Below are 17557 nucleotides of genomic sequence, written 5' to 3'. Positions count from 1 at the left end.
ATTTTGGTACACTCCTTTGAATGTTTCATGATGGCTGCAGTCAGATGCACTAACCCCTCACGGCACCTTCCCCCCCTTCCACTCCAGCGCTCTCCACCCAATACCATATTTTAATGTTTCCGCCTGTCAAGTGGTGCCAAGATGAGATGTTGGCTGGATATTGTTTTGCTCTGGCTGTTTGAGCTGTTGTGTTTTCCCATAATTGAACATAAGGCTCCGAGTACAGCTCACAGGCTGATGGGGGGGCCAGAATGTAATACAGCAAGCAAAGCAAAAAAGAAAACATTTCACCCCCTCCCTCCATCTATCCTATCCTCATTTCTGTTTGTTGAATAACTGCTGTTTTTATTTCACGTCTTTCTGGACTTTTTCTTCTTCTTTTTTTTTTTTTTCTGCCGATTTGTTTTTTTTTTTATTTCTGTGCTTTTGCTACATTACACAGCTGCTGCCTTCTTCACTCAGCAGAATGATTCACAGAGTTCAATGTTGTCATTGACGGATGTGGAGACATTTTGAAGTGTGAACAGATGCGTCTGTCACACTTTTTCTTCCCACTGACGTACAGTGCCTTACAAACATATTCATATCTCATAAACCTTTTTTCATTTCATGTTGCACTCTCAATTCTCAATATAATTAAGTAGTCGTGCATAATTGGAAGGGTAGCAGAAAATGATACAAGGTTTTCAAAAACTCTGTCATGCATTGGTATTCAGACCCCATAACTCTGGTAACCCTAGTTAAATTACAGTGCAGTCAATTGCCTTTGCAAGTTTGAAGTTTGCAAACGGACTGAATCTCAACGTAATTAATGTCGTTTTAAAAATAATCAAAACAACATCATAAACACCAAAAAAAAAAAAAAAAAAAAAAAGCCAGACAAGTGAAGGAAAAAGTTGCAGAGGGGTGAAATTTTAAAGCAACATTTCTAGTTTTCAACATGTTCTATCATCCCAAAATAAATAGAGTATGGCACAAGTGCAAACCTACCAGCCCAACTGACAGGCGGGGCAAGGAGAGCATTAATCAGAAGAAATGCATTGTATCTTTGAAGCAGCTGTGGAGCTTTACAGCGCAGGTGGGAGAATCTGTTGAAGAACAAGCATTAGTCACGCACTAAACAGAACTGGCCTTAATGGAAGAGTGACAAGACAAAAGCTTGAACAAGCCCAGTTTTGCCACACGTTATTCAAGGGACACTGCAAATATGTGGCGGACCAGAGATGAGTTCTACCTCACCTCTGGGATGAGCCGTAGAAGATAACCTGTTAGAAGGTGAAAAAGACTTGACTCTTGGCAAAGTCCCAATCTATTTCGGAATCAAGGCAAGACTGAAAATTTTATGTCCAGATGCTCTCTTCCAAGTCTGACAATAAAAAAAGATTGAAGTTGGTGGTTGGAATGTGGCAAAATGTGAAAGTTCATAAGTTCAATAGGTGTGAATACTTTTGCAAGGCACTGCATGTTTACTGATTTACCATCCTGATATTTAAAAACCCTCTTTTTAAATCCTATACGCAGTGTCTTTTTGACCTTTAAAACGATAAATTGCTCTCAGAAATCATTCTGACTATAAATCTGTTAATTCTACGTGATTATAGCTTGGATATTGCCTTTCTAGGCTCAAGGCAAGATGCGTCAATTGCACCGTAATTAATCTGATGGAAAGAGAGAAAAGAAGAGTTCTGCATAATTTGTGCCCCAATACATTTATAATCTTGCTGCTCTGGGATTTCAGTCAAACATCTGTAGTTTGACTGAAAACACCAGAGTGACATTTATTCACAGGTTAGGAGCTTTTTAAACATTTATTACAGAGAATTTGCATCATTTTTACCTGCAGCACTTCTCTGTTCTAACAAAGTTCTCTCTGTGCATTTTTGTTCATTTTTGTCTTGTTTTTTTTTTTAAAAATTTTCTTCCCCTGCAGTGTTCCTGCCGGAAGGACATGGTGAAAATCTCGATGGATGTGTTTGTTCGCTGCCTGCAACCGAGTCGCTACGAGCTATGGAAACAAGGCAAAGACATCACAGTGTTGGATCATCTGAAGGCTACAGAGTTGTCCAGTCCTGAACTGGAGAGCTGGAGGCAGCAGAGGATCGCCTACCGGCAAAACCTGCTGCAAAAGTAAGAGGACCAAAATGTATCATTTATGAGACTTCATATACAAAGATCTGCTTATTATTACCCAATATTTATAATTACCTGTGTTTTCTGCACATCAGAGCAATGCACAAGATGAAGCAGGTCCGGCGTCTTAAGCTTGAGGAGGTGAAGGTGCTGGCGGAAGAGGGAATTGAGCTGAATGCAGCTGAGTATCAGCGTCAGGTGGAGGAGCGCGAGGCTCAGCGCAAACAAGAGAGGGAAGAGCGTTTAGCCAGGGAAGCCATGTTGGCCTTGGAGGCCTTGGAACGTGAGGAGCAGAAGGCTGCCGAGGCCGCTGCGAAGGCAGCAGACAGTCCTGTGAAAGCAGAAGGTTAGTGGGAGCCCGCAGATGAAACCATTATATTCCAAACTAGAATTATAATAAAAAATGATTTCATTAAAACCAACAGTGGTTTTAAATCCCCGACATTACCTTAAGCATGAACTTTTCTTAATTGTCTTTGTTAGAGCAAGAAGTTGATATCAAGCCACCAAACTTCATAGAGGACATTGAGAAGAAGAAACTGAAAAAGCAGAAGAGGATGTCCAACATTCAAGGACCCATCTCTGGATTTGAAGAAGCATTTGAGCAGTTTGCTAAATCTGCCAGTAGGAACGTGGATACATCGTCAATTAAGAACGAAGACATGAGCATGGAAATAAACACTGCTCAGGTAAAAACAGTCATGCATAAAACTGTAATGTCTAAATACACATATTTATTTTACATGATCTTAAAGGCAGTAATTATGACTTAATTAAGATGAAATGATAAACAAAAGTCATTGTCCAGTGTGTTCCCTATGAAATGCAATTTCTTGGTTTGTTTTCAAGTCTTTTAATAGAAAATAACCACTTACAGAAACAAAGACAAGCTCTATCATGATACTTGAGGGACTTTACCTAGGCAGGGTTTGCATATTTGTAATTTTAAGATAAAAAAAAAATGGCCCAGTTTACAGTACAAAACTTGTTCTAGGATAAATGTGAATACAGTTTAGAAAAGGTTTTTTCCTTTTTAACTTGGACATAAAATGCAAAACAAGAGGCACTGCTTGACTGAATAACTTCACCTGATGTGAAAATTCATGCTGCAATTTTCTTTAACTTGTATGTAGTTTTTCTTACCCTAGATGGCTTGCTAAGCTGGCGACGTAGTGATTCGTGCTAGAATGAGGCTGGATATCAAGGATAGATGAAACAAGTTATCAAACAGCTTGCTATAAACATACTATTATATGACCATCTGGCTTGCCTTATTCCACTACTGCAACATCAGTGGTAATCCAAACTGCAGATTGCTCATTACTAATTAAAAACGGCAAGGTCTTCAGTCTCCTGAAGGTCATCATCACCGACCATTCTTACCATTCTTAGTTTGGTCTGGAATGTTTTAGATGGTAGCTTAATTTGTTTATTTCTGACAAAAAGCAATACAAACACCTGTACATGTCCTATTCTGGCTGTATTTTTCATCTGACATGGTTGACAAATAGTAGTAGTATCAAAATAATTGTAGGCTTACTCTCTAACAGAATCATTTATTACAAGAAAGGAATCCTGGAACAACCTTTGAATAGTTAGATTTTTTTTAAAATATCTTTTATACACTAGTGGCCTTTATTTAGCAGTGACTTGGCAGGAAATGGAATAGAGAGAGGGGAAAGACATGCAGCAAATGACCCAGGACAACTGTGTTGTTAAATTCAACAATACTGAAAACTTAAAGAATGTGTTATTATTATTACTTTAGCAGCTGACCTTCACTAAGATGAAAATGCCAAAGGAGGTGAAGAAAAGTCGGCGCCATCCTCTTAGTAAACCACCCATGCGCTCGCCTCTGTCCATCGTCAAACAAGACCCGACCACTGAGAAAGGTGCGTGACTTTTTTATTTTTTTTTCATCTGTAAGGGACCATTTAAGTAAACAGATGGTTTAGAGATGAGGATGGAGCATTGCATTTTCATCTAAATTTGAGCAGGGTGAAAATACAATGAGCTTCACATAAATCCTAACTACAGCTGCAAAAGGCAAAGTGAATACTTTTTCCAGGTCATACAAACACTTAAAGAAACTGTTAGAAGGAAGCAGACTTGTTATAAATTTATGCTACCCATAAATTGCCATTTTAAATTTGGTCTTAAAGGGATCTTATTAAAAAGCTGCAATAAAATAACATTCAGGTTTGGAAAAATTACTTATGACCTAAAACAAACATAATTTTTTAATCCCTCCTGTTATTCATTCCTGTAGTTGTTCTCTCCATCAAAGTGCTCAAAGTGAAGAGGACACCATTTTTATTTGTTTTATTGATCTGAGGAAAGAAAAACAAGCTGGACTAAAGTTCCCTGTTGGAATAAATGAAATCAAGATGGCAAGGCTTCTTTTTCCTACTCTCCCCCATTTTTTTTTTCCTTTTCATTTTCTGACTGACACTTATTGATCCAGGGATCATGACTTCCAATTACCTGCTTTCAAAGTCACTTTAGCTTGTGTGGCCGGGGACTACACTCTGTCTGTCCTTCAGAGGGCTTGATGGTGGGAAAGAATGAGGAGGAGGAGCAGTGGTGGGAAAATAGACAACAGTTTAAGGGGAAATCTTGTGAAAGATCTGCCCGACTTCTGTCCAGGCCTAACAAAACAAAGTGGATCAGTAGCTCAAGGGCTACGCTGCAAAATTGATTCTGACCCGGAGTGGCAAATTATTGATGCTTGTGCTGTTTGTGTTCATCACCAATTATATAAGGACTGACTACAGTGTTGCCTTCGAGCTTATTGCTGTTTCTTTCCAAGACCTCCCTCCAGATATCTTTTAAAAATGCTTTATATGTAGTTTTATAAAATGGGTCTTTGCACAGTTGGGGCTGTCAAAAATAGGTGAGACCATCCTTTTGTTTCCATGCATAAAATGATTAAAAAAAAAAAAAAAGTATAAACGCTTTGAAAAAAAAAAGAGACAAAAAGCAGATACTAACATAGTTTTATGAATGCAATTTCAAATGGTAAAATTATTCTGGCTTTCTTTAAATAAATGCCCTTACATTAAATCAAGCTGGTTTCAGTAGGAGGCATTTTTACTTATTGAATAAGACATTCTAATGCTTATATATTTTAGTTAAATAAGTAGTGATTTTTGATGATGACTTTGAAGAAATTATAAAGGTATAAAATCATGCACTTTCTTTGTGCTCACGGGATGGGGAAGCTGACATCTACCCAAGACAGTCTGGCAACAGAACTAACCAATGAAGCATATCTGTATGGTGGAAAACCCCATAAAACAGCATGAGAAAGGAGGAAAGTTGATTGTTATTTTCAGGCAGGAAGTCAAGTAAAGATCAAAATGGACAACGAACCCTGCAGTAGAAGAAGACCCCGGTCTTTTGATCGTTAGGCTGAAAACTTGCCTTGTGGTGAGAAGGATTCAACCCCTGAGCTCCCAATGCTATGGCTCCAGATCAGACATCCCTTATCAGATGAGACTCAAAGCTCGACAACAAAAGCGAAAAAACTTGGTCAGTGAGAAACTATATCCACTCAGAGGAAAAGAAGACTTTACGCAGCCTGTCGGCTGTCCAAGAAACTATCAAATAATGTTCCAGAAGATCTGATCAGACTAGAGTAGGGAAGCTATTCCATCTCTCGAAGCCTCCACTTAGAATCTTCCCGTTTCAGAGTTAGTTGGGGAAAGTCAGGTTTGATTAAATTTATATATATATATATATATATATATATATATATATATATATATATATATATATATATATATATATATATATATATATTTTTTTTTTTTTTTAATCTGAATATTCTAGGCTGCTGAATTAAGCTGTTCTGACCCTTGCGAAGCATTACTAATTAAAGAACCATATAAAGTTTTGGAGTAGTTGTGGGCCTTCAATTATTTAAGTCACCTTTAATCCTAAGTCTTTCAATGGTAGTAAAATTGCCTTGATGCCCGGCTCGTAAATCTATAGAAGGTTTTTAAAGGTTGCCTTAAGCCTAAAATTAGTCAAACAACACACTGGGGCTCCATATGAGTCATTAAATAGTACCTGGCTCAGAGTCAAGAGCAAGCTGCAAAATAGAGAGTGAACGACCGCTATTGTGAATCCTAGTTAACTGTTGACTCAGTCTCATTAATTTATGAAAGGAAGAGGAGTTGGATGGAGAGCTGGTTGAGTGTTTACCCCTCAGAGTGAGAAGTTAGTTGGGAAGAAGCTCAGCGCATCAGACAACGAACGAGTGATTTACTGAATACTACGGGTTTTCACTCATGCTTTTTGTGTCTTTGTCCACAGAGCTGTCGTCTCAAATGCCGATGGATAGCAGCATGAAGAAACAGGAACACCTATGGCGGAATCACTCCCCGAACTTTTTGGCTGAGAAGTCCTTCAATGCTGCCGTGGCCGGACTTGAACCATACTGTGCTGTCTGTTCACTTTTCTGTTCCTACATGAAGGTAGAAACACGCACTGCTGCGTACACACTTTTTTTTGGAGGATGCACATGATTACTCAGAAATTTAATATCTAATTTCCTCTCCATTCAAGCCAAACAGAGATGTTATCAGCTTGACCCCTGAAGCCTCCCTACCTCGACATGGTATGTCAACTCGACCACTGGTCCCAGAGATGTGCTTCAGTGTAGGAGCAGTCAACACAGAACCACCACCCACAAATTACCACATCGGGGAAGATGGAACCAGTCTTTTGATCCGGTGTAAATGTTGCGCCATGCAAGTTCATGCCAGTAAGTACTAAGCTCATTAATAAACAATATACTAGTCAAATATAAGTATGTTAGAATACCATGAAAGGAGCTTCTTTCACCCTAACAAGCTAATGTGATTTAGGATTTTAATAAAATATTGTTTACATTTTTTAGATCCTTAATTTTTGTGCCCTAATAAATCATATAAACATTAAAACTGTAAATGTGCTAATTAAAAATTAAATCTCATTGTGTAGTCATACGTAGTAAAAAAAAAATAAAATAAAAATCTCCTTCTAGTATGGAAACAATAGATTTCAAATGAATAATGCGAGTTTCTTGAAATGCCTGATGGACTGTGTTTGTACCAACCCGAACTAACAAACTCATAAATCACATCACTAACACATACACACAAAGTCCACAACACACACATTAACCCTCCTGGGTTCTTATTATCCCTAAACCTGGAACACACCTTCAAGGCCAGTTCGTTATTCATCCTGGGAAGAGCTGCTGAAACAGCGCTGCTATTGATAGGAAGACATGAAGCAGAAAGAGCTCCTGTCAAAAATGCCAGTTGTGCATTCCCACACCTTTTGTTCCTCAGTGTTCTGGGCTGAACATTCAACTAAAAAATCATTTAAACATGCCCTGGTGTTGTATAAGTCTGCTGGTCTGTGGGCTGGCAACCTCAAATTGGGGATTGGAGCAAGAAAATTGGGCTATTTATTAACAAGAAAAACAACTGCTTAGCAAGGAGGTTTGGTGTTCGAATGTGTAATAGCAGAGAATAGAAGGAAAGGTGGCCCTTCAGGCCGTTCTGTGTTGTACACATCGACTGATACAAAATTCAAAATATGTCATAGGGGAACTGGTTAAAATAATCATCATCTCCTCTCTTACAGGTTGTTACGGTTTGAAGCCAGAGTCTGTCAGGGATTCCTGGACCTGCACCAGGTGTACAGCAGAGGCCTGGGTAGTGGTGAGTGGACGCTTAGCTGATGTTCACACACAGATGGAGAATAATGGCTAATATTCTTCACTAATGTGTTAAGTCATCATGCATGTTCAAGAAATAAATATCCAGAGAAGTGTGAGGTGTTCTAAAAGAATTTGGGTTTTTCAGCTCAAACCTTTGATTTTAAAGAATGTATCTGTTGTTCCAGGAATGCTGCCTCTGCAACCTGCGTGGAGGAGCTTTGAAGATGACAACAGACAACAGGTGAGTGCTTGAAGACCTTTTGTAAGTTTATATATTTGAAATGTTAAACTAATCAGGAAGATGGATTTATAACAAAAGAATCCGACATTTTGTTCTTAGAAGATCCAGGTTTTTTTGTTTTGTTTTAAAATTTCTTTCCTGTCTGACTTGATCTTCAGATGGGCCCACGTCATCTGTGCCATCGGTGTCCCAGAAGCTCGCTTTGTCAACGCTATCGACAGGGAGCCGGTGGATGTCAGCGCTGTCCCAGAAAACCGCAAGAGTTTGGTAAGTGCAGATGGAGACAAATACAAGGTCTGCATAAGTCTCATATCGTAGTTTATTATTAAACAGGCAGAGTTCAGCTTTCTTTATACTCCCAGCCGTCTCTGGGGAAAGTAAAAACTTTTCTGTATTGATGCTCGCCATGATGGTTTTCCTGTATGCTTATAAAGTCTCCAGGGCCTCCTGCGCTCCTCCAGTCTTTTCCTACTCTGAAGCGGATTGCTTTCTTTCCTGTTCATTGCCTTTGTGTCTGTCACTTTCTCAGTTACCCCGCTTCCTTTCCTGGAGGATTGATAGATTTCAGTTTTTTTCTTTTTTTTTTTTTTGAGAAGTGGGGTAAAACAGACATGCGGAGGGGAATGGCTGAATAATCAGCTGTCATTTCTCACTGTGCCAAATGAACTGCATCGATCCCGAGGGTTGAAGGCAATTTCCCCATTGCTGCCGCATCTTTAAACACAATTTATTTCGTTCTTTCCTTTCGCTGCTTTTGTTTTATTACAGTCCCTCTTTTGCAGTCTCTGCTCTGTGGCGAGTGATCGGAGCGCTTGCTGCTACATTATCACAAACGCACAAATAATGTCACCTCTCAGCCTCCTCTTCTCTCTGAATAATCTATCAAAGACAAGCTGGGTGACATTTGCATCGGTGCGCTGTCAGAGAAGGTTTCTTCCTTCTCTACTTAAAAAGCTTTGAGAAGAAGCTGTGCGCTCTAATGATTCGGATGACTGGTCTGATCAAATGTGAGCACGCACCCATGGAACCAGTTTATATCGCGCTGTGTTCTCCAGTCACTGTGTCACCCTTCTACCCTTAAACATTTGCCTCTCAGGAAACTTGTTATTGTTATGTTGGATTTTATAGGCCATTGTTGGATGGTAAAAATCCCAAAAAGATGTGATTTTTGGCTGAAATTTGATTACATTTTTCACATTCTACAGTAGTGTTTTTATAGTTAAGAAGTTGTAAATCATAATCAACAAATCATAATTTTGCTTCAGCTGCAAAATTCAGAACTATGAAAAAAATTAACATCAACTTGTCTTTATATTAATTATTCACTTAATTAGTTCAAACTAAAATGACTTTCAATTCAGCAGTGGCATGCTGCTAAAAACTAGGTAGATCAACATGCAAGTCTAGATCATGCAAGAATTGGCATAAGCTGTTTATATCATATTTATGTTTACTTTTACAATACTAATAAAGTTTGCAGAGATTATGTAGAGATTTTGAAGATGAAAATGGAAAATCTATTTTAGTAAAGGCAAAACTGATGTAAATAGTGATTTGTTATTCATTCTGACAAAGACAAATGTCAGAAAGTCCTTCAAGCTGACACAGTAATATATTTTCATTGTAAAAAGAGCCATTCCAAATGGTTAGGATGAAAACTGTAATAAAGTTCTGCGCCTTAACCAGCACTGAAGCGTGACATAAAGTCTTGACGCTGGAACCCTTTGTGATTGCTGAAGGTCTTGGGTAAATAAACGTATGCCTTTGCCAAATAATAATTAATCATTTGGATTTCACTGGAGCGAAGGGTCTTTTTTGCAGTAACTGTGGCCTGACTTTCCCAACAAAACTATGATGGGGGGGGAAAAAATTATATATGTTTATAGTTTATATACACCAATTACATCACATCTTGACAAAGTTGTTAGTAGTGTTGCTATCAGATCCTGGTAGGCCAGTTGGCAAAGTAGTTGGTATGCTTCCCATGAGGAAATATTTCTCGAGACATGACTTACACAAAACATAAGACACAAAAATCACAGTCAACATAACGCACACTTTAAATGTATTTTTATATAGGTATTGCATAGCCTTGTTTGCAGCCGAAGTCAGCAGTTTACTTTTAAAGAAATGTATAGCGAACTGTCTTATTTGCTGACTTAATATGAACATTCAGCAGCGAGCTGCAACACAATTAATGTTGCTGCTGAGTTTTGCTGTTTGCTCTTATATTACCATCTTCATGATGTTTCATCAGTGGAAAACTGCTAGCTGGTAGCAATCATAGGAGGCAAACTGGCCTGCACAGGAGCAAAAATGAAATATTGACATGATGATAAAAGAAATGTATTCTTTCATTGATTGGTTGTGTTCTCCAGCTGCTTGGTCATTTTAGTTTTAATTTATTTTTAAAGGAGGGGCTGTATAGAACGGGGACAGAAAAGGGAATTTAAAAGACAGAATGTTTCTGATTGTAGATGTTTTCAACTGAATGATGAATGATGGTGTTTAATTAACATGTCTAAACAGATGATGTGATGGTTCTTCTGTTTAAACAAAGTTTGTTTTATGAGTTGAAGTGATGTTATTTAGGTCACCAGAGATATTAATTCAAAAGGCCTTCAGTCCTTCGCTCATAATTTAACTTGCTTGTAATTGTAGTGCTGCAGATTACTCTGGTCCAAGAGGTTTTTTTTATGCAGTGCACACAGAAGTGGAAATTTGGCAAGAGAGCTTCAAGTGTCTGCCTCATCTCCTGGTCATCCTGCTGCTTTGTAGTCTCTTGCCAGAGTGTCCAGTCATTTCTTCTAATCCTAAATACATATTTCATTGTGAGTGATAGAAGGAATCATGTTGGATAGGGGGAATAGTGGTTTTTCAGTCACTCGAAACTTAAATCCTAACATATTAAATATTTGTCTGGTTTTAAAGTTACAAACAAGAGTTTAGTCTTAAATACAGAATATTCCAATAGCTGCAAATAAAGTATAAATGGAGAGTAGTAAGAGAAAGTGACAGGAAAGAGGAAAATCGGTCAATATGGGTGGTAGAATTTGAGTTTTCAGCATTGAAGAGAGTACATCTCTATGCTTAAAGATGAGCTGACGTTTCAGTGTGTGCTTTTTGTCTTTACAGAAATGTGTGTTCTGCCACACAACCAACCCCAGTCCAAGCCGTGGCGCCTGCATCCAGTGCACACATGAGAACTGTGCCACCTCTTTCCATGTCACATGCGCCCAGATTGCCGGAGTGGTGATGAAGCCTGCAGACTGGCCCTACGTGGTGTCAGTCTCCTGCCACAAACATAAAAAGGGCATCCAGATGGTGAATAAAGTGAATAAGGTGAATAAGGTGAGTGTGTTAGCATTTTTCACTTCTTCCTGCTATGTTGGTGTAACTCAGGGTTGTTCAAAGTGTGACCCGGGGGCCATTTAGAACAGAACATGATTAGTAATTATAGAATAACCCAGACATTGCTCTTGCTGATTCCCAGTCCTGACTCTTGTCTTGTTTTTGTCTGAAGCCTCGGGCAGCCCCTAAACCTGCTCCTCAGGGTCTAGACCTGGGCCTCAAGGTGATTGGGCGTAAATCCGACACTTGGTACTACCACTGCACCATCATTGGCATCGCAACGCAGACGTTCTACGAGGTCAACTTTGAAGAAGGATCATACTGTGACAACGTGCACCCAGAGAATATAGTGGTGAGTGTTTTTACCAACAGGGTTGTTATGCAGTCTGGAATTTGATCTCCATATTTACTGGGTCTGAAATGGAGAAAAAAGGGTGTGGAAAAACATTCGTATTTGCAGACTTTTATTCCCCAGATCATTCATCTTTGTGTTCTTAGCTGTGGAAGCCACTTGGTATAGGCAATGGAAGGTAGACTGAGTACTCAGGAAAGTTCTCTGTCTGGAATATTTATATGAAAAATTTGGAGGAGCCCTCCTCCATTAATCCAAGCAGCTACTCGTATGATTATAGTCAGTATGGTATTTTCATTTCAAAGCGTACAGATATATCCTAGCAACTGAGCCATGACTGAAGGTATGGAAAATGTATTCCGTGTTATAAATAAAATAACCCTTAATATTTGCTGTTTAAAGATGGCAAGAAACAGTGCTTTAATAAAATTAAATTATTAAAGCTTGCTTCTAGGGAGGTTGAATCATGACATAGCTATACAAGCAATCTAATTTAAAATGCTAAATACTACCCTTGAATTTCAGAAGGTCAAACTTTTTACTAAGCTGTAAGTAGCTGGAAATGAAGACAACCCTTGAGATGTAAAATTAGAACTATGAACGAAATCGTGCAGAATTCCATAATTCAATTCTTTTCTCCTATATTCTCCTATGTTCTCTCATCTTTGTCCTTCCTCTTCCAGAGTCACGACTGTCTGCGTAACGGTGCTCCTGACGCAGGGGAGCTGATTGAGGTTGTTACACCGGATGGTGAAAACCTGAATGCTTCCTTTGTCAGAGAGCATGTCCACAAGCTCTACCAGGTGAGGGGAAATCTGTTAGCCTGACTCATCTGTCGATGCACAGACAAATCGCATGTAGCTGGTTTAAGTGAGACAAAAAGTTTTGTAGGTGACTTGGCTAAAAGGTGTTTTATTACTGTTAGTATTGCTGTTGCAGTTTTCCAAATGACCTCCACGAGAGTCATTTTTGTATCATAAAATTTTTTATTTAGTATTTTTGACATGGTTTTGCGCTGAACTAAAACAAAACAAAAGAAGAAAGAAAGAAAAACAAGCCTCCGGCTGTTCAAGCAGCCAGAGTCACAACCCTGACCTTTTTCCTCTGTTGCAGAATATTGTTAAAATCTACATTTATATTTAAGGAGCTTAAGTGAGGCTCTGATCCAGTCAGTGAGCAGCTTTGGTTCAATGTCATGGTCAAGGATAATTTGACAGCAGCGCATGTTGGTTGATGGTTCCATTGTTGTGGCGCTGACTGAGACAGGCCCAGGCTGGGTTCCCTGGCTTACCTTTGAATTTTTACTCAGAACCAATCTGATGTTCTCTCTGTCATTTATTCCCCACTGTGTTCCCCTTTGTTCTGCAATGAAGGCAGTTTAACCTCTCATGATTACCAGTTTTCCCAACTTCAAAGTGGTGCCACATATTTTCTGTTTTACAAACGGAAAAACAATTGAAATTTCCAACTAATGCATTGTTTAATACTTTCATTTAGGTGGAGTTTCAGGATCAAAGCCAGCTGATGCTCAAACAGTCAGAGATCTTCCAGCTGGATCATGAATTACCTAAAAGAGTTAGGGCTCGACTGGTGAGTATTTTACTCAAACTTTACTTTCTGCTGCCCTCAAACTCCACTTTTGTCTAATTAAAGTCCTTTTAAAGCAAATGAGACACCAAACAGGGAATGCATTCATGCGTGGCTCCCTTGTGCTTAAGAAGTCATTACCATGTTGGAGTTCAAATGTCCTGTGGTTTTCATACCTCATTTATAATGTCTATTTTTTTACTTAACCAAGCTTGTGATGGCCAGAAAACAAAACAAACCTGCATTACTGTCTTTCACAGACGACTAGGTGATGTCGCAGGCTGCACCACACTCACTCATATGAGTCTTAAACTCAGATTTTCCTGTTTGCGAATTAAAAGGGAAGTTTCAAGCAGTATTTCCATTGCAATTACTACTTTATTTTATAGTTCCCCAACAGAGAAATTATAGCAAACAGCATTAAACAGCCCTGATCATAACTCAATGTTGATTTTAGCATTTCAGCATAAACACTGGAAAATAATCTGATGCTAACATTTGTTTGGTAAACGAATGCTTTGTTTGGCCAGTACAGGCTTTTATCTTCAACATAAAAGTATTCATAAAATGCTGGCGATAATCAGCGTTAACAGAAATCACATTGAGGTTCTTTTTAAATGATTGCTTTTAAAATCAAAAACAGTTATAGCTCTGCATATTCCACACGGCTGCTTTTGTTGTACAAAACCACCCAGACTGCTCAGATTTTCAGAAATCAGTCTTCTGATTATATGCAAAGTACGTCACGTCGTCAGCGTCAGGCGTTTAAATCTAAATGGATGTGAAAGCCGAGGATGTGAAACTCATATCAAATTCCTTGCTGTGTGCACAAGCAATAAAATCCACAGTGAGATATAATTTTATTATTACTGCCTGTAGATCGGCCTTCTTGAAGACCTCAGGGCACCGTAGGCTATTAATGTTTTTTAAATTCAAACTTCAGGTGTCTTTTGGGCCACTGAACTTTAGCAGTTATTTTATTTTATGAAATTTTAACCTTCTGTAGTTTTGTTCCACAGTTGGACTTTAAATTGATTTTACATTATACTGGGTTTTTTTAGTAGACATTTTTTTAAATTTATTTTAGTTCAATATTCTTTGTTTTGTAAATGCTATTTAAAAAAATGTAGTCTCTGCTCCTTTAATATTTTTATCAACCACCACTGGTTGTTTCCACCTCATCACACTCATTCTCTGAATTATCATCATCATCATCAGTAACAATTACATTTCCTCGGTCCATCTTTACTACACATTTTCTCTGCCTTTTTTTCATGTTGCTCTTTGATTAGCTCATTAGGTCTGTGTCATTGATTCTGTTTGGTACTTTTAGTTTCTTCTTTTATCTGGTCTGAACCACTTAGCATTGCTCTTAGATTTCAGGTTATTTCAAAGACTCTAGTAGGACTTGTTTCATGCTGTTCCAAGGACCCAGATTAACACTTCACGCACATTTTGACAAGAAGATCTGGATTGTTTTTCTTATATTTTCCATAGTAGTTTTATTCTGAGGGCAGAGTCCTAAAACAATTGCATCAGCAGAAACTCCTCCCACTTCAGCAGCTTTGACCTCTCGGCCACCGAGTTCACAAATGAAAAGGCAGAACTTTTCATACATAAAACCATCAGTGATGATTCTGTCACTGGTGATTGCAACTAAATTAAAGGGATTTCAGTGTTTTATTGCTTGTGAGGCAAGAGGAAAGACTCCAGTTGAGATTAAATGCTACTCTGGTTCCTGAAAAAAGGTTCCTGTTGTGGAACTTCACCTTTTGTTTGTGGAAAAACTTCCTGGGATCGAGCACACGTGAATGGAAGCGCAGAAATATAAAAAAAAAAGTGGTAAAGATGACATATTTCAACTTGATGAAGTTTTCTGTGTGTTTTTCTGTCTGCGTCCAGGCTTTACCTACCCCACAGGAGGAAGTTCGCCCAGCTGATGAAGCTCAAGCAGCGAAACGCCGCCGGCTGCCCTCCAGCTCAGCTGGGCCTAACACCGCGGATCCACTTCCAGCACCAGCACAGCAGAATCACAGTATTACCACTCAACCAACCGTGGAGCCTCCCTCCATGACTCCTACTACCAATCAGGAAGCCCCCACTCGCGTCAGCAGCATTCAGACGGACACAGAGACCCCAATGGACACAGGCGACAACCTCGCTGAGCCCCCTCCGGTCTCCAACCCTCCGCTGACACAGCAGCACACCCCTTTTCAGGCCACTTTGAACTCTGACCCCTTCCTGTCTGCTCCGTCCTCCTCATCGCCACTGCCACCACCACCACCACCTCCACAGCACATGGGCGACAGCTACACACCAAGCAGCGGCTATGTTTCCTACATGGAGACACTCCTCCACTCACGTTTTCCTCAGGACGAAGGCCCAGGCCCAGTGTATTAGAAATCACCTCCACCATGTTATTAGTCAGCTGACAGTGGCTGAGCCAACAGGAAGTAAGCTAACGGAGGGGAACTCTGAGTGCTGTTTCGATGGACACATGTTTCCTAGGTGAGAGGAGGAGGAGGAAACAGGAAATCAGAAGCACTCTTTTAATGCATGGTCCTTTTTTTATATTTTTGAGTTAATATGTCTGCAGTGGTGCTTTGACTTTCTCTGGGGCAGCACCGTAGCAGCAATATTTTTTTTTTCTTTTTTTTTTCAATGTTATAAGATTTTTTTTTTTCTTTTTTAGACTTTTTTTGGCAGCTGCTGTGCTTTTCTTTCCTTTGTGCTGATATAAATAATTCTCCAGGTTGGCGTCTGTTCCGTACTTTGTTGCATCTGTTCAATTATGCCACACTCCCATGTTCTTCCCACAGAAACTAAAGCATTATGGCAGCCTCTCAGCAGTGAGGCCTGGTGGACATAAGCTCTTCTTACTCAAGTGACCAGCAACATCCGTTTTTCAATCCAGCTAGTGGTAGCCTGGATACCATCAGGTGGACCCGCGTCATCCATCTGCAGGCTCTCCTTTTAGTCGAGGCGTGTTCTTGTCATATTTCCAGACATAAACGTTGGGGGGGGGGGGTTTAAAAGAGAAATGTATTGTAGCGGGAACTCAGTATTTAAATGTCTTTGTTAAATATTGAAAGAATTATTTGTAATAGAGCAAACATGTTGAATGCAAACACTAGTAGATTTGTCTGGAGGGTGCATTGAAGTTTAGTGATGTAGTTATCAGAGGACATTTTGTGTTAACATCATGTGGTGGCTCCCCGTTTCTTTTTTCTTTTTCTTTTTTTTTCTTTTTTTTTTTTCCTCACATCAACACGATCTCAGGGTTCCTACAAGCAGAGCCCGAGTATGACGACCCAGAAATTTCCCACGTTCACAATCGGCAGAAGAATTACCGTTCCTGATATTTTCAATTTAGTCCCTGGTGTTCTGCTGTTTGTCAGTGTTGTTGTGGTTTAATATCACCAAGCTCCTAATTGCACTTAAACCTGCCAAAACATAGGAAGTTCAGCAATTGGAAACATCTGTAGGAACCAAAAAAAAAAAAAAATTTAAATATATTGCACCGTATTTGAGTTTCAATTGTAAGTAAAAAAAACTATATTGTAATTTGTTGTCTGTTTTTCTATTATTCTACTCTTTCTATGTCAATTTTCTGAAGTGAATTCACAAACTCGGCCCATCATGAATATTAATACCTTGATTTTTGGTTAGGTTCTACAAGCCCATTACTCAATTTGTACTGCTAACCACAAGTCCTGTTTCCCGTTTTTCCTGCATATGTTCATTCTGTGCTACAGAAATGCACAAACTACTGATGAACTGAATTCTTGTAACACAGACCCAGTGTACATACCGCAGGCCTTGTGTTGTGATTCACATTTGTAAATGTCACATTATTTCTCCCTATAACCCGTCGCAGCTAAAACATTTGAGCAGAGGTGCGTTTCAACTGAGATCCATTCAAACAAAAATTAACTCATGGGATTAAAGTGGGCTACTTTTGGCCAACTCCTTTGTGTTTTGTGTGATTCAATGAACTTTTTTATTCTTTCTTGGTCAAATAATAGGAATGCAGAGGTACTAACACCTGATATTTATTAGTTGTAATAATTAAAGCTTGTCGCTGTAAATGTAATTAAGTTATTTTTGTTTTTTTTCTGGAAACTAAAGTCATGATCATATATGCAACTTACATGTTAGTAAAATAAATAACTCATAAACATCT

The 17557-nt window shown here is 39.0% G+C and overlaps 1 protein-coding gene across 2 annotated transcripts in view; it reads left to right on the top strand.

Annotated features, from left to right (window-relative positions):
* The window catches only part of kdm4b (lysine (K)-specific demethylase 4B), a 52462-nt gene extending 35122 nt beyond the window's left edge, over nt 1–17340 (top strand). The window contains exons 9-22 of one of the 2 annotated variants that reach the window (XM_014980539.2): nt 1931–2127; nt 2226–2476; nt 2614–2819; nt 3902–4022; nt 6448–6608; nt 6700–6898; nt 7768–7844; nt 8029–8084; nt 8243–8351; nt 11220–11435; nt 11608–11787; nt 12471–12590; nt 13285–13377; nt 15277–17340. In XM_014980539.2, the coding sequence (XP_014836025.2) occupies nt 1931–2127; nt 2226–2476; nt 2614–2819; nt 3902–4022; nt 6448–6608; nt 6700–6898; nt 7768–7844; nt 8029–8084; nt 8243–8351; nt 11220–11435; nt 11608–11787; nt 12471–12590; nt 13285–13377; nt 15277–15774 (2484 nt within the window). In that variant the 3' untranslated portion in view covers nt 15775–17340. Of the gene's footprint in view, nt 1–1930; nt 2128–2225; nt 2477–2613; nt 2820–3898; nt 4023–6447; nt 6609–6699; nt 6899–7767; nt 7845–8028; nt 8085–8242; nt 8352–11219; nt 11436–11607; nt 11788–12470; nt 12591–13284; nt 13378–15276 lie in introns of both variants that reach the window. The other variant, XM_014980537.2, reaches the window with a different exon arrangement.
* Nucleotides 17341–17557: the final 217 nt, after the last annotated feature.

This window comes from Poecilia mexicana, unplaced genomic scaffold (assembly GCF_051168715.1).
Source record: "Poecilia mexicana isolate PSO_F unplaced genomic scaffold, ASM5116871v1 scaffold_4, whole genome shotgun sequence".
In the NCBI taxonomy this organism is placed as follows: domain Eukaryota; kingdom Metazoa; phylum Chordata; class Actinopteri; order Cyprinodontiformes; family Poeciliidae; genus Poecilia; species Poecilia mexicana.
This window is presented reverse-complemented; position numbering and strand designations above follow the sequence as displayed.